Here is a 21,737-nt window from a genome sequence, read left to right as displayed (position 1 = left end):
CATTCACCGGTGAATGTCGACACATACCAATTTCGGTCTTTCACGGTGACATATATATAACGAGTCAGCGTAACGCTTTACTTTTGCTTTTCAATTCGCGGTCCTGGAAACTACTCGTTCTAACCGCGCAGGATCGCAGGTTTTAAAAAAAAAAGAGTCCGCGAATAGAAGACGCTTAAAAGGAAGCGAGGAGCCGAGGTATTAGGGTAAGGGTATTAGGGTAAGGGTGTCGAGAGGATAAGGGTATTTAGCAAATATTTCGGACATACACCAAGCGACTATGTGAATGTCGACATTCACCGGTGAATGTCGACATTCACCAGATTTCGGACTTTCACAGTAACATATATACTACTATATATACTATATATATATATTTTATATATATATATATTCTAAAACTTTCAGGGTTTGAAAAATTGGCTTCGTTTAATGCTGGTGAGACCTTTCCCCCCCGATTCTTTTCCAACCAAACATCTCACAGCAATTTAGGAGAGCCATGTGGTTGGTTGAGAACTAGGGTATGAATCTTTTTATATAGCTAATAAATCGGCCTTTTTTTAAAGTTTATAATATAAAATACAAAAAGTACAAAAGCAAACAACAGGAAAAATAGGGGAAAGAAAAGGGTAGAAAAGGGAAAATATAGAAAAGTTGTAAGCATTTTCAATGTTCATGGCTTTATTTATTTTAAAAATAAATCAGCATGTATTGAAATGAGTTGGTTTTTTTAACCTAAGCTGGCACAACGTGCATATTCCTGAAAAATAAAAACACACAATTAGAAAAATTGACGTGGTACCAAGCACTCTTAACCATTATGCCCTATTTCATAGCTGAGCACTGTGGAATCTCAAGATTATTTGCCCATAAATCAGAAAAATAAAACTGCATAGGAAGGCGGCCTGTTTTATTGTGGTTATTGATCAGTCACAAATCCCCACCTCCCCCCCACAAAAAATCAATCTCTTTCAACTTTCTTCCTAACTCTGAAAGAGAGATTAAGGAGTTAAATATAATTAAAAATTCAGCCCAAACTCCATTTATTATAACCCAGTGGAATGTGATAACTCAGATGTGGGGAAATATGTAAACATGTCAATAATTTTAAAGTTCGGTCTTTATCTTTTAATGAGATGCTTATTGTTTTTGCATTATTTATTGATCGACATAGTAGAAAGGCTGTCATCCGACGTTAAAATTATTGCAGATTGTGATCTCTCTAAAACAAGAGTGCCCAACAACTTTGGCAGTTTTAAGACCGATGGACTTCAATTCCCAGAATCCCCCAGCCAGCCACGCTTCTGGAACTGGGAAATCCACAGATCTTAAAGATGCCAAAAGTTGTTGAACGCCCCTGTTTTAGAGAAATAGGAATATGCACTTTGACAACCTTCCTACTATATCCGTGATGGCGAACCTATGGTACGCGTACAACAGGTGGTACGCAGAGGCCACTCAGCGGGCACGCAAACTGTTGCTCCAGCTCAGCTCCACCACGCATGTGCCTCCCGCTGGCCAATTGATTTTGGGGTCTCTGCCACGCATGTGTGGGGGAGTCAGGTCACGTGCGTATACACGGGGGTAGGGGGGAGTGTGGCATCCCCCCCCGTGGCCTGCTTTTGGTCCCAGGAGGCTGCAGGGAGGCTTGCTATGCCGAACACGGGGTGGGGGCCACGCGCACAATTGCAGGGGGGGAAGGAAGGGCAGGCAGGGGTGTGTGTCACATGGGCATGGCATTATGAGTGCGGGCGGGCGAGTGCAGGCGCTGTTGCACGTGCTTTTGGCACACAACGTCAAAAAGATTAGCCATCACTGCACTATATCAATCAATCAATAACGCAAAAACTTTGAACTGAAATTAGTAAGACTTCCAGGTGTGTGCCAGTAGGTGAGTTGCTAATTTCTATTAATAAAAGACTAATGATATTAGGTATAATGTTGTGCAGATTAAAACTAATCCAACTTTGCATCGGGAGGTGCAGTTTGTTGATGTTGTTCAGCGGCTTAGTCATGTCCGACTCTTAGCGACCCCATGGACCATAGCGCACCAGGCCCACCTGTCCTTCGTTGCCTTCTAGAGTTTGCCAAAAGTCATAGTCATTGCATCAATGACACTATCTCACAATCTCATCCTCTGGTGGTGTTGTGGCTTGCCAACGGAACTGGTGTCAGACTCAGACAGTGAGGAGGTTGGGGAGGAATATGGGCCAGTCCTGGAGAAGGCTCTGTGGAGTGCTCTGTGTTGGAGGCAGAGATGGGTCCAGGGCCGTCCGACAGTTATCATCTGCCTTCGGAGTCGGGAGATCAGTGGGGCAGAAGAACAGCTGGAGCCTGTTCCTGATATCTGCATGCACATAGCTTCCTTGAGAAGGGAACAGTTAAGGAACAAAGGCTGACTCGGGAGTAAAGGCACAGGTGGAGGGTGAAAGGCCCCTCCCATAGGGAATAAAGAGGAGCGAAAGGACAGTGAAGCAATTTGTTCATTTAATTAGTGTGAACATTTGTTCGTGACTCTCGGAGGCTCCTTGCCAACTATTTTCTTGCACAGCGTTCCGTTTGGAAGATATCGGCCTGGCAGCTCTCCAAGCCTGATAAGGTCTGTGGTTGTAAATCCTCCCTTGAAAGACTGTTTGCTGGATGTGAATGAGCAGAATTCACATTAGCTTAATAAAAAGGGGTTTTGTCGGGACAAGGAGTCTGCTTCATGCTCTTGGGAAGCCTAAGTCAGAGCAGGCGTCCCTTTCTCCCTCTGCCTTCCATTTTTTTCCCCAACATCATGGTCTCTTCCCATTTGTATCTGAGCTTCAGCATCTCTCCTTGGTGTTACTTCAATTGAATTAATAAATTAATGTAGCTGTTCCTCATATGCTTAGTTATTAAGGCTTATTTTGAGCCACGTGCAGGCCTCTGGCCTTGAGGTTATGGGTAAGAAACCTAATGAAAGAGCTTTTGTAAAGAGAAATGTAGATCACGGAAGGGGGGGGGAAACATAACACAGTCTTTTCTTTTCAGAAAAGTACCTCTTGTGCATGAGGAAAAATAAAATGCCTCCCAGCATTACAAAGAAGGAATGGGACGTACGCTGGGGAGAATAATGTAGCTGTTTCAACCCAGTTTTGCTGAATTACAAGCAGAATTACAGTCTGCACCTGCCCCTTTACAAAATTCCAGAATAATCTATTCTGTAATTCTGTTCTGTTTTGCTCTATTCAATTCTACTTTCTATTTCTATTCTACTCTATAGAATAGAAATAGAAAGTAGAATAGAACAGAATAGAATAGAAAAAGGAACAGAACAGAACAGAACAAAATAGACAGATTTGGAAGGGATCTTGGAGGTCATCTACTCCAATCCCCTGCTCAAGTAGGAAATCCCATACCATCTTTTTTGTTACTTGTTAACATATAACTAACCTATTTATGCTAACATACCTTTTGGCTGTTAGACTGGTAATAACAAACCTAAGACAGGTGTGTGACAGCACAGGTGATACCTGTTTTTATTTTGGGGGATACATCAGGCCTCTCTAGACTTTCTGGATCACAACAGAGAGCCTGATCTCCTGCACAAAAATCGGGCCTGTTTCCTACTCTTTTTAGCGTATTTCAGCCATGCAGGAGCATTCTCCCAAATTTCCAGGTCTCTTGCAACCTGGAGATGCCTCAGAGAGGCACTTGGGGAAAAAAATATATTCACAGTTACGGAAGTTTTTTTATTTATTCACTAATAAACTTAAATACTTTTTAAAAAAATTCAACATAGTATTGTTATGAATTGTTTGTCAGAAGGAGGGTTTGTATTGTACATTGGGAGATGTAAGTTAGGCGTTTTCTGAATTTTTGACCCACTGAGCCCAAAAGCTTCACCATCATTCTGAGATAGTAGATTGTTTGACTGCTTGTGTCACTGCACATCACTTATATATAAGTCAAGAAATTCAACTGGGCGGTGAAAATCACACATGTCCTTGATGTTCTCTGAGCTTGGTGCTTTTTTTTTTTTTTTGCAGTTGTTTCATTCACTAGTGCACTGATGTTGTTACCTAGTTTGGTAATGAAACCTCTGCAAGAAAACCATCCAGATCAAAGAGCACCAGGGACCCTACAGTTCTACTCTGAGCTACAAATACTCTCTGCTATCAGTAGTCCTGTTTGTGTCCTTGAGTAATACAGTGGGGTTATTTTTTTTTTCCTATTTAAATACAAATTGTGTATATTTCTGACAAATGCGCGATGTATATGAGGTCGTGCCTGCTTGTTCTGCATCACCTGATGGGAAAAAGATATCTTAATTTTGAACAACACCTGATTGATTCATATTGCTTTTTTTTTTATCAGCATACGGAAAGTTTGGCAGAGAAGAAAATGCACAGTTAAAAATGGCATCTTGACCATTTCCCATGCAACTGTGAGTAGTCCTTTTATATTGTAAATGTAAACAGCTCCCTACCCTGTGAAGTGAAGTGAATGTGAAGGCATTTGGTGATTAGAACAGATCAGATCAATTTCATTTGTGGCTGAATAGCAGTAGAACCATACAGTTATCTTCAACTGACAAACCCAATTGGGACTCGTCATACGTTGAGGTACCCATGTGGCCAGAAGTGATTTTAAGACTTTTTTTTGCTATGGTCCTTAAATGAATATAGTGATTATAAGTGTGAATCCAATATTTCAAATGGGCATATATATAAATATATATTTGCTGGAAGCTGGCTTCTCCATTGACTCTGCTTGTCAGAAAGTCACAAAATATTGTTGTGGCCCGTCAGCGAGCAGCAGAGCTGGCAGCAGAATCGGACAGTGAGAGGTTGGGGAGGAACATGGGCCAGTCCTGGAGTCTGGGGAAGGCTCTGATGAGAGCTCTGTGTCGGAGGCAGAGATAGGGCCAGGGCCGTATGCCAGTTATCAACTGCCTTCAGAGTTGGAGATCAGTGAGGCAGACGAACAGCTGGAGCCTGTTCCCAGTGTGCGCATGCGCAGAGGAAGGGAACAGCTAAAGAACAGGGATCGACTTGGGAGTAAGGCCACAGGTGGATGATGAATGGCCCCTAGTGTACAGTGAAGATGGCATTCAATTTCGTTGTACGAGGTGCAATGACAATAAACTAAACTAAATAATAGTATTACGTAGATCAACAAATCTATTGTCCATGTAATTAATTTAAATGTACTCCATTTAAGAGGTTTGGTATTAGGAATCTTCCTTGTTATTAGCTCCCATAATACTTAATAGCTATCCTAGCCAGAAGTTCACTTCAAGCCTATGGAAGGCACGCGCCAGGGAAATTTAGCATTTGAAAACAATTTTTGATAGTTCGATGTGTCCCATTATATAAAAGAAATTCAAAATTGAGGAGGTTTGCAATTCTGCACGATCACTTAATGACCATCATTAGGAGAAATAGCTTCATTGGTTTCAGTGACTTAAAATAGAGCGTTTAAAATGTTAAATCATGTTTGAGCCAAAGTTGCTTCTAAGAGGTTAGAAATAGCAAGGAAAAATTCCAGTCTGATTCATTAATTGTCAGCCGAATAGCGCCCCCTTGTGTTCGACCCATTTCCCAAACATTCTTAGTCTCTGGAAAATGAGGCTGAATTTGGTGCAGGTAGTCCTCGACTTACAACAGTTCGTTTAGTGACCGTTTGAAGTTACAACAGCACTGAAAAATGTGCCTTATGACCGTTTTTCACAGTTACGACCTTTGCAGCTTCCCCCATGATCATGTGATGAAAATTTAGATGCTTGACAACTGGTTCAAATTTATGACGGTTGCAGTGTCCCCGGGGTGACCTTCTGACAAGCAAAGTCAATGGGGAAGCCAGATTCACTTAACAACTGTGTTACTAAGTTATCAACTGCGGTGATTCACTTAATAACTGTGGCAAGAAAGGTTGGAAAATGGGGCAAAACTCACTTAGCAAACATCTCGTTTAACAACAGAAATGTTGGGCTCAATTGTGGTTGTAAGTCGAGGAGTGCCTGAATTCAAGGACAAGCTGTCATCAGTAATTGGGGGATAGTTTCTATTCAATCCATTTCCTAATGGATTGGGGAAGAAATAGTTTTTTCTCAGTATTTCACCTGAACAGGTATAGCTGCAAAATGATATGTCTTCATCCATGTCTGGCCAAATTCATATAGTAGAACTTTATTTTTGGAAATCATTAATAACCAAGCCCATTTTGATTTTAAAAAGTTAAACTAATGATGGCTGTTTTTCTTTATGAATATTTCTGTTTCTTTTTTCTAACAATGCACTTCGTGGAGCCTTTAGAGTACCGTAAACAAGTAATGGAGAGCAATATTAGTGTAGTGATGAAGGCACCAGGTTATAAACCAGGAGACAGTGAGTTCTAGTCCTGCCTTGGCCCTGAAAGCCAGGTTGTTGACTTTGGAGTAATCACTAGGAGACTGAAAGTTCAAGTCCCACCTTAGCCATGAAAGCCAGGTCAACGAGTTTGGACCAATCGCCAGGAAACTGGGAATTCTAGTCCCGCCTTAGGCTTCAAAGCCTGCTGGGTGACTTTGGACCGATCACCAGGAGATGGGGAATTCTAGTCCCACCTTAGGCACAAAGCTAGCTGAGTGACTCTGGCCCAGTGTCTCTCTGAGCCCTAGGAAAGAGGCAATGGCAAACCACTTCTGAAAAACCTTCCCAAGAAAATTACAGAGAAATCTATCCAGACAGTCTCTAAGAATCAGACGCCATTGAACAGAAGAAAAGAAAATGAATATGCCTCCCGCCATCTCATGAAAAAAATCAATTTCAGTCTCCCAAACATTCTAACGTTTCTCAGTAATGACTTGCAGATAAGATGAAAATGTTTATTTCTGTTAATGCACCCTTGTTAGCCACCAAGGCCTATTGATGTATATGAAAATGTCAACACATTTAGCAATGGACAAGGGAGGAAAAAATACAGCGTCTGTGCGGGAATGATCTTTCAGTTAAAAATCTAACAAAACAAACATTAAGCAAAGTGAAATTGTGTTTTTCTTATGCTTAAGTCAAACAGGCAACCTGCTAAGTTAAATCTGCTTACATGCCAAGTGAAACCAAACGCCGAAGACAAGAAGTCATTTGACCTGATATCACGTATGTCTTTAAAGTTAATTACTTGCATGTTAAATGGTTGCTTAGGATTGGGGCTATCTTGAACAGTTGTTGGAAGATATACATGTTAAGCAGGAAAAGGGGCAATCAAGAGTGTGAGGCACTTCAGATGAGTATAAAGACTTAGCTTAAGCTTGCTACAAGAATCTGACCAACTAACAGTCAAGGGAGATAAGAAAAGCATTCAAAATGAGCTACATATAAATTTCTTGTGGGTGCACAAGGACTTGAGACTAACGATGCATTTGACTCCTCCCTCGGGCTCAGTCTAATCATTTCCTACAATATATCGATTTAGAAAACTGACCTAGGCACTTCAAATGAGTATAAAGACTTAGTTTAAGCTTGCTACAAGAATCTGACCAACTAACAGTCAAGGGAGATAAGAAAAGCATTCAAAATGAGCTACATATAAATTTCTTGTGGGTGCACAGGGACTTGAGACTAATGATGCATTTGACTCCTCCCTCGGGCTCAGCCTAATCATCTCCTACAATATATCTATTTAGAACTGACCTAGGCACTTCAAATGAGTATAAAGACTTAGCGCAAGCTTAAGCTTGCTACAAGAATCTGACCAACTAACAGTCAAGAGTAATGAGCGGGAGATAAGAAAAGCATTCAAGATGGGCTACATATAAATTTCTTGCGGGTGCACAAGGGCTTGAGACTTACGATGCATTTGACTCCTCCCTCAGGCTCAGCCTAGTCATCTCCTACAATGTATCTATTTAGAACTGACCTAGGCATTTTATAGCGCCTGTATCAGGCCTGGAAGCCATCTTTTACATTGGGCCACTCAATTGGGCTTTCCACCTGCCACGTTTAATGCTGTGGGAAATTGGGAGCGGGGAATCATATGAGTGGGATAGATATAGTCAAAATAACATTCCTTTCTCAGAGAGTCAAGGACGTCTTGCCCTGCACCTGGAGTAGTGTGACTGGGAGGCATCACCAGTGGGGATGGTGCTTGATTGGGCCATGTGACGGACATGTGAGTGCTAGGCAGGGACTTGGACTTTCATTTGAGTGGGGAAAACCTGGAAGCTTTCAGATTCGGGTTTTCCCACATGTGCCAATATGATATCCTTAATAAAATGGAACTTTGAGGAACTTACAAGTCTCAGGGTCTTCTTTTGTTGGGGGTGTTATTTGGAACCCTGACATATCTTGGATCTTGGGACATATCTGGACTCTGGATGGTTCCAATCAGGCCCACGGTATTGGCGGTTTGGGTGGGGCATCGGCAGAGTTGGCGGCAGAGGTCAGGTACAGTGGTGGCATTGGGGGGGGGCAGAGGCAGGAGGGGGGCAGTGTCAGCCCTCCATAACAATCCCAGTTTCTCATGCAGCCCCTTGGGAAAAATAATTGCCCATCTCTGATTTAGAACTATTCAATAATAATACAATAGCAGAGTTGGAAGGGACCTTGGAGGTCTTCTAGTCCAACCCCCTGCCTAGGCAGGAAACCCTACATTGTTTCAGACAAATGTCTGTCCAACATCTTCTTAAAGACTTCCAGTGTTGGGACATTCACAACTTCTGGAGGCAAGCTATTCTTGCTTGGATATTTTTGTAAGAGCAAGTTAGCTCTTTTTTAAAAATAAAAATAAATGTGAACAAAATGTTTTCCACTGAAAATAGAACTTCTGAAGGTTCCCTGACTCATTTCAGCATATGTGCTTAGTTACTAAATGTTGACTTTTAAGTCTGTAAATAATTTTTTTTCCCCTCTAAGAATGCAATTAATACGTTCATTATTTTGAAAGATTTGCATGTTTATGTTCCAGATAACAGAACATACCACTTTCAGGCAGAAGATGAGCAAGATTATGTCGCGTAAGGACATTTTCATTCCTGGAATATTTTTTTTTTAGAAAAGTTCGTTTTTGTCCAATAATAAACAAGATTGATGTTGGCTGGCAAAATGGGTGTATATTTTAGCACTTCACACAATGTGTGAATGCCTCATTGTCTCTTTCCAGGTTATTTTCACACTAGCATGTTATTCTAGACCAGTGATGGGTAACCTTTTTGTCGTTGCGTGGCAAAAACACACGCACCCACATACATAATGCAATGCCCGTGTGACAACCCCCCCATTAGTCCTGCCCCCTGCACATGCACGCGTGACCCCCCTCCCCCTGTGCATGCACACATGACCCCCTGTACTCCCCCTGTCCATGCACGTGTGCCCCCCCCCGTGCCCCGTTTTGGTCCTAGTAGATCAAAATTCAGATGCTTTGGCAACTGGCATGTACTTAGGACGGTTGCAGTGCCCCAGGGTGATGTGATCACCTCTTGTGACCTTCTGACAAGCCAAGTCAATGTGGAAGCCAGATTCATTTATGTACTGTGTTACTAACTTAACCATCAGAGGGATTCACTTTACAACTGTGGCAAAAAAAAAAGTTCATAAAATGGGACATAACTCATTTAACAGCTGTCTTGCTTAGCCACGGAAACTTTGGGTAATAGGTCAAGGACTATCTGCATGGTGTCATGTCTTTTAGACTTTTTTGTTTCACCTCCTTCAAAGTTTGAAGGCGATGGAATAACATAAGGATATAGAGCAATTTTCCTATTTTGTTCCTTTCCTGTTGTGTTTCTTTTGTAGTTTCTTGCGTTGGGTAAATTATGTTGTGATCATTTCTGTCTTGTTTTAGGTGGATATCAGTGCTGACCAATAGCAAAGAAGAAGCTTTAAATATGGCCTTCCGTGGAGAACAGAGCACGGGGGAGAACAGTCTAGAAGATCTTACAAAAGCCATCATTGATGACGTCCAGAGATTGGCTGGAAATGATATCTGTTGTGACTGCGGATCACCAGGTACTTGGGTGTACATTAACAATAACTTGCTTAGGAAGTGTGTTTGTTTATTGCAAGATCCAATCTGGGTCACCAGGACCAGAGGTTTAGTCTTCCGAGCTTTTGGACTCATGCTGGAGTCCATCCTCAGGGAACTTCTGTCCCTGCAGAATGTGTCCTTTGGGATATTCCATTGTGTCTGTCTTTTTGTTCATTGATTGGGGTGTTGATGGCCAAGTATTAAGCCATTGGCTGTGTCAAAGTTCCAAGTAATACACCCATAGCAAACATAACCCTGAGGCAGGTAGATCCAGCAGTGTTGTTTCCTAGGGCTCTTAAGTACCTGATAAGCCAATGATATATAAGCATTCCTGTTGACTGATAAAGGGCCTCTTTCCAAGGCTTCAACCATTTCCCTGGCTATTTTTGTACCTGCTCTGCCAACAATCTTAGTAGCTGTGAAATTGAATGGATGTCCTTGTTCATTGCAAGGTGAATCTACCAATGAGTTCAGGTGCCCTCGTCTGACCGCTTGTGTTCTTGCAATCTGGTGATCAGCTTCCTCCCCATCTGTCCGACATGATCACAGAGGCAGTCCATGAAGGAGATCTGGTAGATTACATAAGAAATATCTTCCACCTCCAAACGATCTTTGCAATAAACGATTCGCCCTTATATGGTAGTCTCCGGGTTGTGCGCAATGCCCACTTGAAGGTCTTGGAAGTTGCATTATACTGCTTCTGAAATATTTTGATATATGCCAGGGTGTGCCATGTAGTTGGTCTTGTATCTTTCTTTCTATTTATTGAAAAAAAATGGCTTCCCAACTCACAGAGGCCAGCAGGTCGTCAGAACTACCGGCTCCTCAAACTGGATGTAAAATTAATATCCAGTTCTCTCGAACCAGCAAGAACCGGCTGAATCCCACTGCTGGATACACAGTCTAAAGTTTAACAGACGCATCAAGAAGCATTTGGTATTTGCAATTACAATAAACTATACATAGTCTTGAACTTACAGCCATTCATTTAGTGACCGTTCGAAGTTACAGCAGCAATAAAAAAAGTGACTTATGACCATTTTTCACATTTACGACCGCTGCAGCATCCTCAGGGTCACATGATCAAAAATCAGGCTCTTGACAGCTAGCTCATATTTATGATGGGTTGCAGCATCCTGGGGTCACCTGATCCCCTTTTGTGACCTTCTCGCAAGCAAAGTCAACGGGGAAGCCAAATTCGCTTTACAACTGTGTTACCAACTTAACTACAGTCATTCACTTAATAACGAGAAAGGTCATAAAACGGGGCAAAACCACCTTAACAAATATCTCGCTTAGCAATGGAAATGTCATATCCATTGGTCATAAGTCGAGGACAATCTGTACCCAAAGTCGTCATTGTCATTGAAGATATTTTTTTAAAAAAGATTTGCAATGTTATTCTTACCTATTTTTCATTTTCTTCAGATCCAACTTGGCTTTCCACTAACCTGGGCATTTTAACCTGTATAGAATGTTCCGGAATACACAGAGAAATGGGTGTTCATATTTCTCGGATCCAATCTTTAGAACTGGACAAATTGGGAACATCCGAACTCTTGGTAAACAGCTTTATGAAATATGTATTATGCACTTGCTGTAATTATAAGGGAAAAAGTTGTCAGACTAGCATTTATGTTCCACCTTTATTATTGTTATAAGTAACTCAAGGCAGCAAACAAACCTATTACTCTCTACTCCTTTTATTTTCCCCAAAACAACCACCCTAATTATATCTACACACACACACACACACACACACACACACACACACACACAAACACGGCAAAACCAGGCAATCAATCAATCTTCAACTCTTAACACAGAAGCACACAGGGAGAGAGAAACCACCCTCCCAAGGCCTCTCTTATATAAACAGCCTCTTAAAGTGATAACTGCTGACTCATTCTCATTGCAGCATCTCAGTTTACAGCCTTACAGCAGCCGGTCAGCTATTAAATCATCATTACCTCAGCAGAGTTATCACTTTAAGAGAATGTCTAAATAAGAGAGGCCCTGTGAGGGTGGTTTCTCTCTCCCTGTGTGCTTCCGTTTTATAGTTGAAGATAGATGATAGATAGATAGATAGATGATAGATAGATAGATAGATAGATAGATAGATAGATAGATAGATAGATAGATAGATAGATAGATAGATGATAGATAGATGATAGATAGATAGATAGATAGATAGATAGATAGATAGATGATAGATAGATAGATAGATAGATAGATGATAGATAGATAGATAGATAGATAGATAGATAGATAGATGATAGATAGATAGATAGATAGATGATAGATAGATGATAGATAGATAGATAGATAGATAGATAGATAGATAGATGATAGATAGATGATAGATAGATAGATAGATAGATAGATAGATAGATGATAGATAGATAGATAGATAGATAGATAGATAGATAGATAGATAGATAGATAGATAGTTGATAGACAGACAGACAGACAGACAGACCTTGTAGATAAACCACTGTTTGAAAGACAAAACCTCTGTGTACTGTATTTTGCTCCTGGCTTGTCTCAAAATTGTAGTCACACTGTGTATACTCTTGACACTAATGAGGTGAGTTGGGCTGAGACATAGAGTGATTGGTCCAAAGTCACTCACCCTTTTGTGAACTCACGGTCTAGCCTGATGTCTTAACCACTAGACCAAGGATATTCAAACTTGACAACTTTTATGATCTGTGGGCTTTTAACTCCCAAAATTCCTCATCCAGCATGACTGGCTGGAGAATTCTGGGAGTTGAAGTCCACATGTCTTAAAATGAGCATGTGATCAAACCGTCTGCACTAGATCGAACCGTCTCTTCCACTAGACCAAACTGACTCTGCACTGATAATTCTTCAGAAATCTATGTTCATTCTGGAGTTGAGGCAGTTTGGGGTGTTCCAGGGAATTCTGGTCCTGAAACAGATTGGTTTTGTCTGCAACACCATATCCAAGATACCCGGAGTCTCTTCCTATATAGAAGACTAGCCAATAACCCGGGTATTTATTTATAGGGGGAAAATGTCCAGACCAAACTAATGTTAGATTTTCCCCCTTACCAGAGGGATCCCCCTTGTGGAGTACTGTGAAGCTGCTGCTATGGCAACTCCACTGCGCTGTACAGTAGAAGCCATTTTAAAGCACAACAGGCTGTATCTTAACAGAACACACAGCCCGAGGGATGCTAGGGGTTGAATATATATAGCTCGGGCTGTGTGTTCTGTTAAGATACAGCCTGTTGTGCTTTAAAACTAATATAATGTGGTTTTTAAGAGATTGGGCCTTCTCAGGAAGTTTCCATGAAGTTCAGAGCATGCTCAGATCAGAAATGGGTTGAGGAAAGCCTATTGAATTGAATCCAGACAAGGCAAATCAAATAGCAAATGTGTTATCGCTAAACATGAAACTAGAGTCAGGAACTGAGGTTAATCCTGTTTTTGGGAGGTTGCAGTCCTCCTGACAGCAGATTTGCAGTTGAGGATTATTCTATGATCAACTCCTACTAACTTGCAGGTGGCAGCTGAGAGGAGGAGAACTTTGCTGACCAGCAGGCCAGCTGTGACTGACTATTCTTGCACTGATCAAATTTAAGAGTGATTATCCGGGGCTTGATTAAATTACTGCTTTGACAGTTTGCAACATGCTCTCTGCAGAAATACTTTTGAAAAGTGACCAGAAGTTGTAATTAGTGTGTAGGAGTGTTAACTCAATTGCCTGACCATATGTCACCTGTACCAAAATATCTTAGCACTTTTCCAGTTGTTTGGGAGGTACAATTTAATGTGCTGAATGTTGGTGGAGATTGTCAGTGCTTTTTTTCGAGAGGCAGCTGTTTTTCTTTGAAGACCTTTTGCTTCTCATCCAAGAAGCTTCTTCAGCTCTTTAATCTGCTGCCTCCTTAATTGCTTAGGGCAGGGTGTCCAAACTTGGGAACTTTAAGACTTGTGGACTTCAACTCCCAGAATTCCCCAGCCAGCTGCTGGCTGGGGAATTCTGGAAGTTGAAGTCCACAAGTCTTAAAGTTCCCAAGTTTGGACACCCCTGGCTTAGGGCATTAACAACGCAAGGGAACATATCTCCCTTTACAAATCTTTTTGGCTTTTAAGATCTGCAGAAGGCACCTTTGGACCACACTTGGACCATACTTCTGTTGTCAGAGATTAAATGTCTATGGTAGTGGTGGGTTGCAGGCGGAACGCCCCGGTATGGGGGTACCGGAGCCTGCCAGGAGCACCTGGTACCGTTCCGGTACGGTGCTCCGGAGGGCCCATCCTTACCTGTATTTTGAGCTCTTCGGTGTTTACTGCACACGGAGTGTACAGTGCCAGTGCGATGCTCCACCAACAGCTGGAGCATCGTGGAGGCGTCGCAGGAGGTAAGGACGCATCCGTGTGCTGTGTGCATTCATGTGGTAGACGTCGGGCCCCGTTGCACTGTACCGTTTGCAACGGAATCCAGAACCCACCACTGGTTTATGGAGACACTGAGTCATCCAGGTCACGGTTGTCCCAAAGGTACTTTTTTTCCAAAGGCAACTGGACTTTCCTTTTTCCTTGAAGACATTTCACTTCTCACCCAAGAAGCTTCTCCAAGAAGAATGGTGGGAGCCTGGAAGGATTTATACTCCTTGCAGTCATCTGCTCGTTAGCATTCTTCCTGAGAGTGGACAAGATTCAGCAGTCTATCTGCATTTGAAAGACACGGGGCACTATTTTGAAGACAGCAACGTCCACATCCTGGACAGAGAGGGCCGATGCTTTGAAAGAGGGGTCAGAGAGACCATCTACATTACGATTGAACAGCCCTCTCTCAACAGAGGGGGGGAATACAGCACCACCAATATCTGTGATGGGGAACCTGTGGTGCGCAGAGCCAGCTCAGCTCCACCGCGCATGCAGCCGTGCCTCCCACTGGCCAGCTGATTTTTGGGTCTCTGCCGCGCATATGCGGGGAGGGGTGCATGTGGGAGACACAGATGCATGCGTGGCAGAGGTGAGGGGGTTGTGTGTGCATGTGGGGGGGGTGCCCTCCCAGGGCGCCGTTTTTGGTCCCAGGAGGCTACAGGGAGGCCTACTAGACCCAAAATGGGGCATTGGGTGGGTGGGTCACACGTGCATTGCATTATACTTTTGACACAAAACGACAAAAAGTTAGCCATCACGAATGGAAAATTATTGCTGGAGTTGAATATGTTACACTATAAGTATTCTATGGTTGATTGGTGACATTGTGGTTAATTGAAAGTAATGATTTACAATATGAGTCGATGGGAAATCTTTTTTCTTTCTTTTTTTAATATTACTATTTTTATTTTTTGTAAGACCAATAGATAGAGATACGTGATTTTATAATTTTATAAAGATTTATTGTTGCTTAATAGATAATTAAGGATTTAAGGAAATAAGGTTTTTTAGAAATGAAGGATTAGTAATGGTAACCTGAACACAGGATGCTCAATGATAGTGATGTATTTAGTCATGTTTGATTTTATTTCAGTGATTTTATTTCTAATTGTAAAAATTGATGCACAAAAACCTGTAACCAAACGACATGCTTATATATAAAAGATTAGCCATCACTAACCTATCTCCTGTTTACGATACAGTCCTTTCAGCAGTTCCAAGAAGGTTCCACACCCATTTGCGCTATACAGGTGACCCTGAGGGAATAGATAATCCTTCAAGTGGCCTCAATGACTCTCAGAAAGAACAAATCCTTCCATTCCCCCATCATTCGATCAGAGCTGAAGAAGTTTCTTGAATGAGAAGCGAAATAACTTCATGGGAAAAAACAATGTCCAGTTGCCTTTTGAACAAAACACCTTTGGGTTGTCAGAGGCTGAATTTTCTGACCACCAAAGCAGGTCATCTTCTGCAAAGCTCCTGGGCTGTTGAGGTGGCACACAGAGTCCTCTCTATGGGCATGTGTGCCATCGCCAGCTGCTCTTCTGACGGAGCGCTGGAAAACGCCCCCCCAAAATAGGCCATTTTCCAGCTATTTTTCAGTCATTTTTGAGGCATTTTTTTGGACTGAAAATGGCCAGAAAAATGGTCCCAAAACAGGCATGCACGCACCGGCCAGCTGGTCTTCAGGTTTCCAGTCCAGTGCGCGTGCATGCATGCGCATTCCGATTTGGGCACTGTGCCGAAAAGGATCTCCATCACTAACATAGACAATGGAAGTCTTGCATTTGCTTTTCAGCCTCTCAGTATTTATGAAATTGTGTGGAAGGATAGTTTTTGAACATCAAATAGGCTTAAAATACAATATAGTGTATATTGTGGTTGAAAAGCCTTAGATTAATGGCATATGTTTAATGGCATGCTCTTTTTTCCTTTTTGTTTCCTTCTTAGCTGGCCAAGAATATAGGAAATAATAGTTTTAATGACATTATGGAGGGAAACTTACCGACTCCGTCTCCAAAACCCACTCCATCAAGCGATATGTAAGTAACCCAAAAAAGCACAATTTGCAGCTATTAGGCTTGTTCAAATCATCAAAGACTTCATTTGGGAATGACATGTTCCTCTGATGCTCTTCTGAAAGCTGCAAAATTGGAGGGTGGGGGCTGCTTCAGGACCCTTCTGTAGATGTTTTTGTTTATTTGATTTCTGTAGCTGGCCATCTCAACTTACTCTGGGTGATGTATAGCAGGGGTGTCAAACTCAAGGCCCAGAGGCCGGAACCGGCCCGCAGGGTGCTTAGATTTGGCCCACAGAGCCGCCCTGGAAACAGTGAAGGACCAGCCCGAGGTGCCTCTGCCAGTGAAAAACGGAGCTTGGGAAGGCTACTGCCCTCCCGAACTCCGTTTTCACTGGCAGAGCCCCTCCCAGCCAAAAACGGAGCTTGGGAATCTGTTTTCGCTGACAGAGCTCTCGGGCCACCACAGGCACCCCCCAACATGCTCACCCAGGTCCCCCAAGGTCAAACACAACCCTGATGTGGCCCTCAGTGAAATCGAGCTTGACACCCCTGTCATAAAGCATAAAAACCAAGACAGTTTTTATTATTTAGTTATCAAATTTATCTGAGTGTTGTACATCAGCGGCCCCCAACCTTTCGGGCACCAGGGAGCGGTTACGCGGAGAGAGGTTTTTCCGCAGACCGGTGCTGGCGTGATTTTGTGTGCGATCTGCATCTCATCGATGGGGCTTTGCTTGTTTCCATGAGCCATGATTTCTGGCAGACTAGAAGACTGCAGCCCAGGGGTCGGGGAGCCACTGGTGCACATCATAAGAACAAAGACAATTTTTAATTCTCAAATTTATCTCGCCGTTCGAGCAATTGAAACTGTTAAAACAGTTCAAAACAAATGCATATCACGCCACGTAAAACTGTTACTCTGGATGTTAATACAGCTAGGGAATGGGGCCCTTAATACACTCGGAGCCACAGACACAGGCGTCTTCACGGACTTGTGAAATGCCCACAGGTTGAATTTATCCTGGGAGCTATGATGGAGTGGTGGTTAAGAGTGCAGTATCGCAGGCTAATTCTGCCGACTGCCAGCAGTTCGAATCCTACCAGGCTCAAGGTTGACTCAGCCTTTCATCCTTCCGAAGTCGGTAAAATGAGGACTCAGATTGTTGGGGGGGAAGAAGCCGACTCTGTAAACTGCTTAGAGAGGGCTGTAAAAGCACGGTGAAGCGGTATATAAGTCCAAATGCAGCTGCTGTCTTCCTACCTGAAGGGAGAATATTCCAGAGGTAAATGGCAGGGAAGGCACGTCTCCCAATTGTTGCCAGCTGGCATTCCCCGGCTGATGGCACCCACAGCATGCCCATCCTGTCTGCCTGACTAGGATAGGTGGAAACAACTGGGAGAAGGTGGTCCCTTAGGTAAACCCAGCCCCAAGTCATGAGAAGCTTTACAGGTGATTAGCAGCACCTTGAATTGCATTCAGAAACACATTGGCAAGCAGTTCAATAAAGCGGTGGTGTTACCTGTATCAAACACCTGATGCTTTTTACTGCCCATTCAGCCTCATTCTCCACTAGTGGAAGGTCCTGAATGCTCTTCAAGACTAAACCCATGTAGAGTGCCTTGCAGTAGTCCAGACATGAGCTCAGGCATGACTATGAGTATAACCTCCCTAGCTGTGTGTAGCAGTGGTGAGTTCCGGATCCCAGTGCAACTGGTGTGGTGCAACGGGGCCCAGCGTCCCCCATATTCACATGGGCAGTACGTGCATGCATGCGTCCTTACCTCCACGATGCCTCCACAACGCTCCAGCTGCTCGGCGGAGCGTTGTGCAGGCGCCGTACGCCTCATGCACGGAAGCGCCGAAGAGCTCAAATACAAGTAAGGAGCTTGGCGCTGGCGGGTGGGCCCTCCAGAGCACCGTACCAGAACAGTACCCAGTGCTCTCAGCAGGCACCGGTACGCCTGCACCGGGGCATACCACCTGCAACTCACCACGTGTGTGTAGGTACAGCTGCCCCAAAAGCTGACGAGGAGCTTGCTGATTTTCCACACTCCCCAACTGAAGCATCTCACTAGTAGACCATTATGGATTATGGCAGGGGTCCTCAAACGTTTTAAACAGGGGTCCGATTCACGGTCCCTCAGACTGCTGGGGGGGACGGACTGGCTGGGGGGGGCGTGGTTAGGTGGTCATGTGACTGGATGGGGGTGGCCAATTTAACAGTCCATTTTGCCTTTGTCCTTGCTGTACTTGCCCCTCCCCTACTCACCTGAAGGGCTGCTTTAAAAGCGTTTTTAAAGACTTTTAAAGCACTACTTTACAAGCCGGCAGCAGCCCCTCCTCTATTCACCCACCGGCCCTGGATCACGTGGCTGCACTGGGGAGATCACCCCCCAGTCAGCTGGCCCTCCCCCGCACCCTTCGGCCTTACCTTCGGCAGCAGCCGTGGGATCAGAAGTGCAGCTCAACCGGTGAAATAACGAACCAGAAGTGCAGCTGGAGTGGATTGTGGCTGGAAGATAAGGCCAACGATGAGGGGCAGGAAGAGGAGAGGGGCTGAATCCCACCACTCCGTGGGCCGGATACTTTGAATTGGCGGGCCATATCCGGTCCGCGGGCCATAGTTTGAGGATCTGTGGAATATGGAGACTAGATGAACCAAGATGACCAATTGCTTCTTCAATTTTCTCCATGTTTTCTCCATCAAACTGAAGGGTTGGTCTGAAATGTAACTTTGAACTGGGTCATTTCTGTTAAAAAAAAGCAGTCTGTTAATGTTTTTGCTTTGTTTGGTTTTTCAGGACTGCCCGCAAAGAATTTATTACTGCTAAATATGTCGATCATAAGTACTCCAGAAAGACCTGCGTGTCGGCAGCAGCTAAGCTGAACGAACTACTAGAGGCTGTTCGATCCAGGGATTTACTTGCACTACTTCAAGTCTATGCAGAAGGAGTCGAGCTAATGGAACCACTCTTAGATCCTGGACAGGTGAGATCTCTGACTAAGGATCTGAATTTACATACATTTAAGAGATACGCATACGCACAAACAAAAGCGAAATAAAAAAAGAACGAGGATCGCATCATAGTCATAATATTTTAATCAGAATAAAGCTGGAAGAGGCCTTGGGGGTCTTCTAGTCCAGCCCTCTACTCAAGGAGGAGACCCTATACCGTTTCATACAGGTGGCTGTGCAGTCTTTTCTTAAAAACCTCCAGGGATGAAGCACCTACAACTTCTGAAGGCAACCTCTGTTCCACTGGTTAATTGTCCTCACTGTTAGTTTTTCCTTAATTCCAGGTTGCTTCTCTCCTTGATTAGTGTCCATTCATTTTTTTCTTGTCCTGTCCTCTGCTGCTTTGGAAAATAAATTGACCCCCTCCTCTTTGTGGCAGCCCCTCGAATACTGAAATGCCGCTACCATGTGCCCCCCTAGTCCTTCTTTTCTCTAGACTAGGCAAACCCAAATCCTGCAAACGTTCTTCATATGTTTTTGTCTCCAGGCCTTCGATCGTCTTAGTTGCTCTTTTTCTGCACTTTTTCCAAAGTCTCAACGTCTTTTTTGTAATGTGGTTTTGTAATCCGAGGTGGTATTCAGCCGGTTCAAACCGGTTTGGGCGAACTGGTAGCGGAAATTTTGAGTAGTTCGGGGAACCGGCAAGTACCACGTCTTTTTGGCCCCGCCCTCCTCCCACCCCCGCCGTTCCACATCCTCTATTCCCTTGTTTTTTAGTTCAGCTGATTCGCACAACAGAGTGGATTGTCCCTCCGGGGAGAGGGGGCGGTCTAGAAATTTAATAAATTATTATTATTATTATTATTATTATTATTATTATTATTATTATTATTATTATTATTATTATTATTATTATTATTATTATTATTGCATCAACAGAATTGTATCACAGCGGCCAGTTGTTTCGCCGGATTTGGCATTGATTACTAGTCGGGCCCCACCCAGGGGCCTAGGACGTCGTAACGTATTTTCGTAATATGTGTGCGGATCCAAGCAGTGCGGCCTTTTGCATTTGACTGATGGTGATTTTGTCAATTTTTAACTGTTTTAAATGTAATTCCAGTGCTTTTGGAATAGCACCCAGTGTGCCAATTACCACTGGAATTACCACTGCTGGTTTGTGCCATAATCGTTGAATTTCAATTTTTAAGTCCTGGTATTTTGCGATTTTTTCATATTCCTTCTCGGCGACCCTGCTATCACCTGGTATTGCGATGTCTATGATTGTAACCTTCTTTTTCTCAACCAGTGTGATGTCTGGTGTATTATGCGCCAGTATTTTATCCGTTTGTATGCGAAAATCCCACAAGATCTTGACCATCTGACCCTCGACGACTTTTTCAGGCTTATGTTCCCACCAGTTTGTTGCTGTTTTAATGTTATAATTTTTGCACAAATTCCAGTGGATCATTTGTGCCACTGAATTGTGCCGCATTTTATAGTCAGTCTGCGCAATTTTTTTACAGCAGCTGAGTATGTGGTCAACAGTTTCATCAGCCTCTTTGCAAAGTCTACATTTGGCATCATCAGAGGATTTTTCGATTTTGGTCTTAATGGCATTTGTGCGGATAGCTTGTTCTTGCGCAGCCAGGACTAGTGACTCTGTTTCTTTCTTTAACGTACCTGCTGTTAACCATAACCAAGTTTTTTCACTGTCCACTTTATCTTTTATTTTTTCCAGAAATTGGCCATGCAATGCTTTGTTCTGCCAACTCTCCATTCTTAATTTTATCACATCTTTTTTGTATTCTTGTTTCGTCTGTTGGGCCTTCAATAGATTTTTGTTCTTTACTTCGATTAATAGATGTTCTTGACTTTCTTTTAAATAATCAGCCAGTGCATGTTTTTCTTCTTCAACTATTTGCTTCACTTGTAATAATCCTCTGCCACCTGATTTCCGGGGTAGGTATAGTCTATCAATATCACCACGTGGATGTAAACTGTAGTGCATTGTCATTAGTTTCCTGGTTTTTCGGTCTAAAATGTCCAAATCAGCTTGTGTCCAGTTAACAATACCAGCTGTGTATCTTATAACTGGTATTGCCCAGGTGTTTATGGCCTTGATTGTATTTCCACCATTCAATTTAGATTTCAAAATTTTCCTAACTCTGTTGGTGTACTCTCTCCTGACAATATTTTTTACTTCTCCATGCTTGATGTTATCCAACTGCAGAATGCCTAAGTATTTGTAGGCTTCATTTTCATTGCATTTAATTAGTTGGCCATTGGGCATTTCAATTCCCTCACAGTGATTTTGCCTCTTTTTATGGATACAGTGGCACATTTTTCCATGCCAAACTTCATTGAAATAT

General features: G+C 43.0%; 1 protein-coding gene across 2 annotated transcripts in view; it reads left to right on the top strand.

Moving 5' to 3' along the window:
* Positions 1-21,737, top strand: part of ASAP1 (ArfGAP with SH3 domain, ankyrin repeat and PH domain 1) — a 153,089-nt gene that overhangs the window by 96,155 nt on the left and 35,197 nt on the right. For both annotated transcript variants that reach the window (XM_081949857.1, XM_081949858.1), the window contains exons 12-18: positions 4,342-4,411; positions 7,016-7,103; positions 8,911-8,959; positions 9,787-9,950; positions 11,398-11,531; positions 16,339-16,430; positions 19,211-19,397. In XM_081949857.1, coding sequence (XP_081805983.1) covers positions 4,342-4,411; positions 7,016-7,103; positions 8,911-8,959; positions 9,787-9,950; positions 11,398-11,531; positions 16,339-16,430; positions 19,211-19,397 — 784 coding nt within the window. The remainder of the gene's footprint in view (positions 1-4,341; positions 4,412-7,015; positions 7,104-8,910; positions 8,960-9,786; positions 9,951-11,397; positions 11,532-16,338; positions 16,431-19,210; positions 19,398-21,737) is intronic.

Source organism: Natrix helvetica (genome assembly GCF_964273705.1).
Source record: "Natrix helvetica genome assembly, chromosome: 4".
NCBI classification, from domain to species: Eukaryota; Metazoa; Chordata; class Lepidosauria; order Squamata; family Natricidae; genus Natrix; species Natrix helvetica.
The sequence above is the reverse complement of the archived record's forward strand: the minus strand, read 5'-3'. Positions and strand labels throughout refer to the sequence as shown.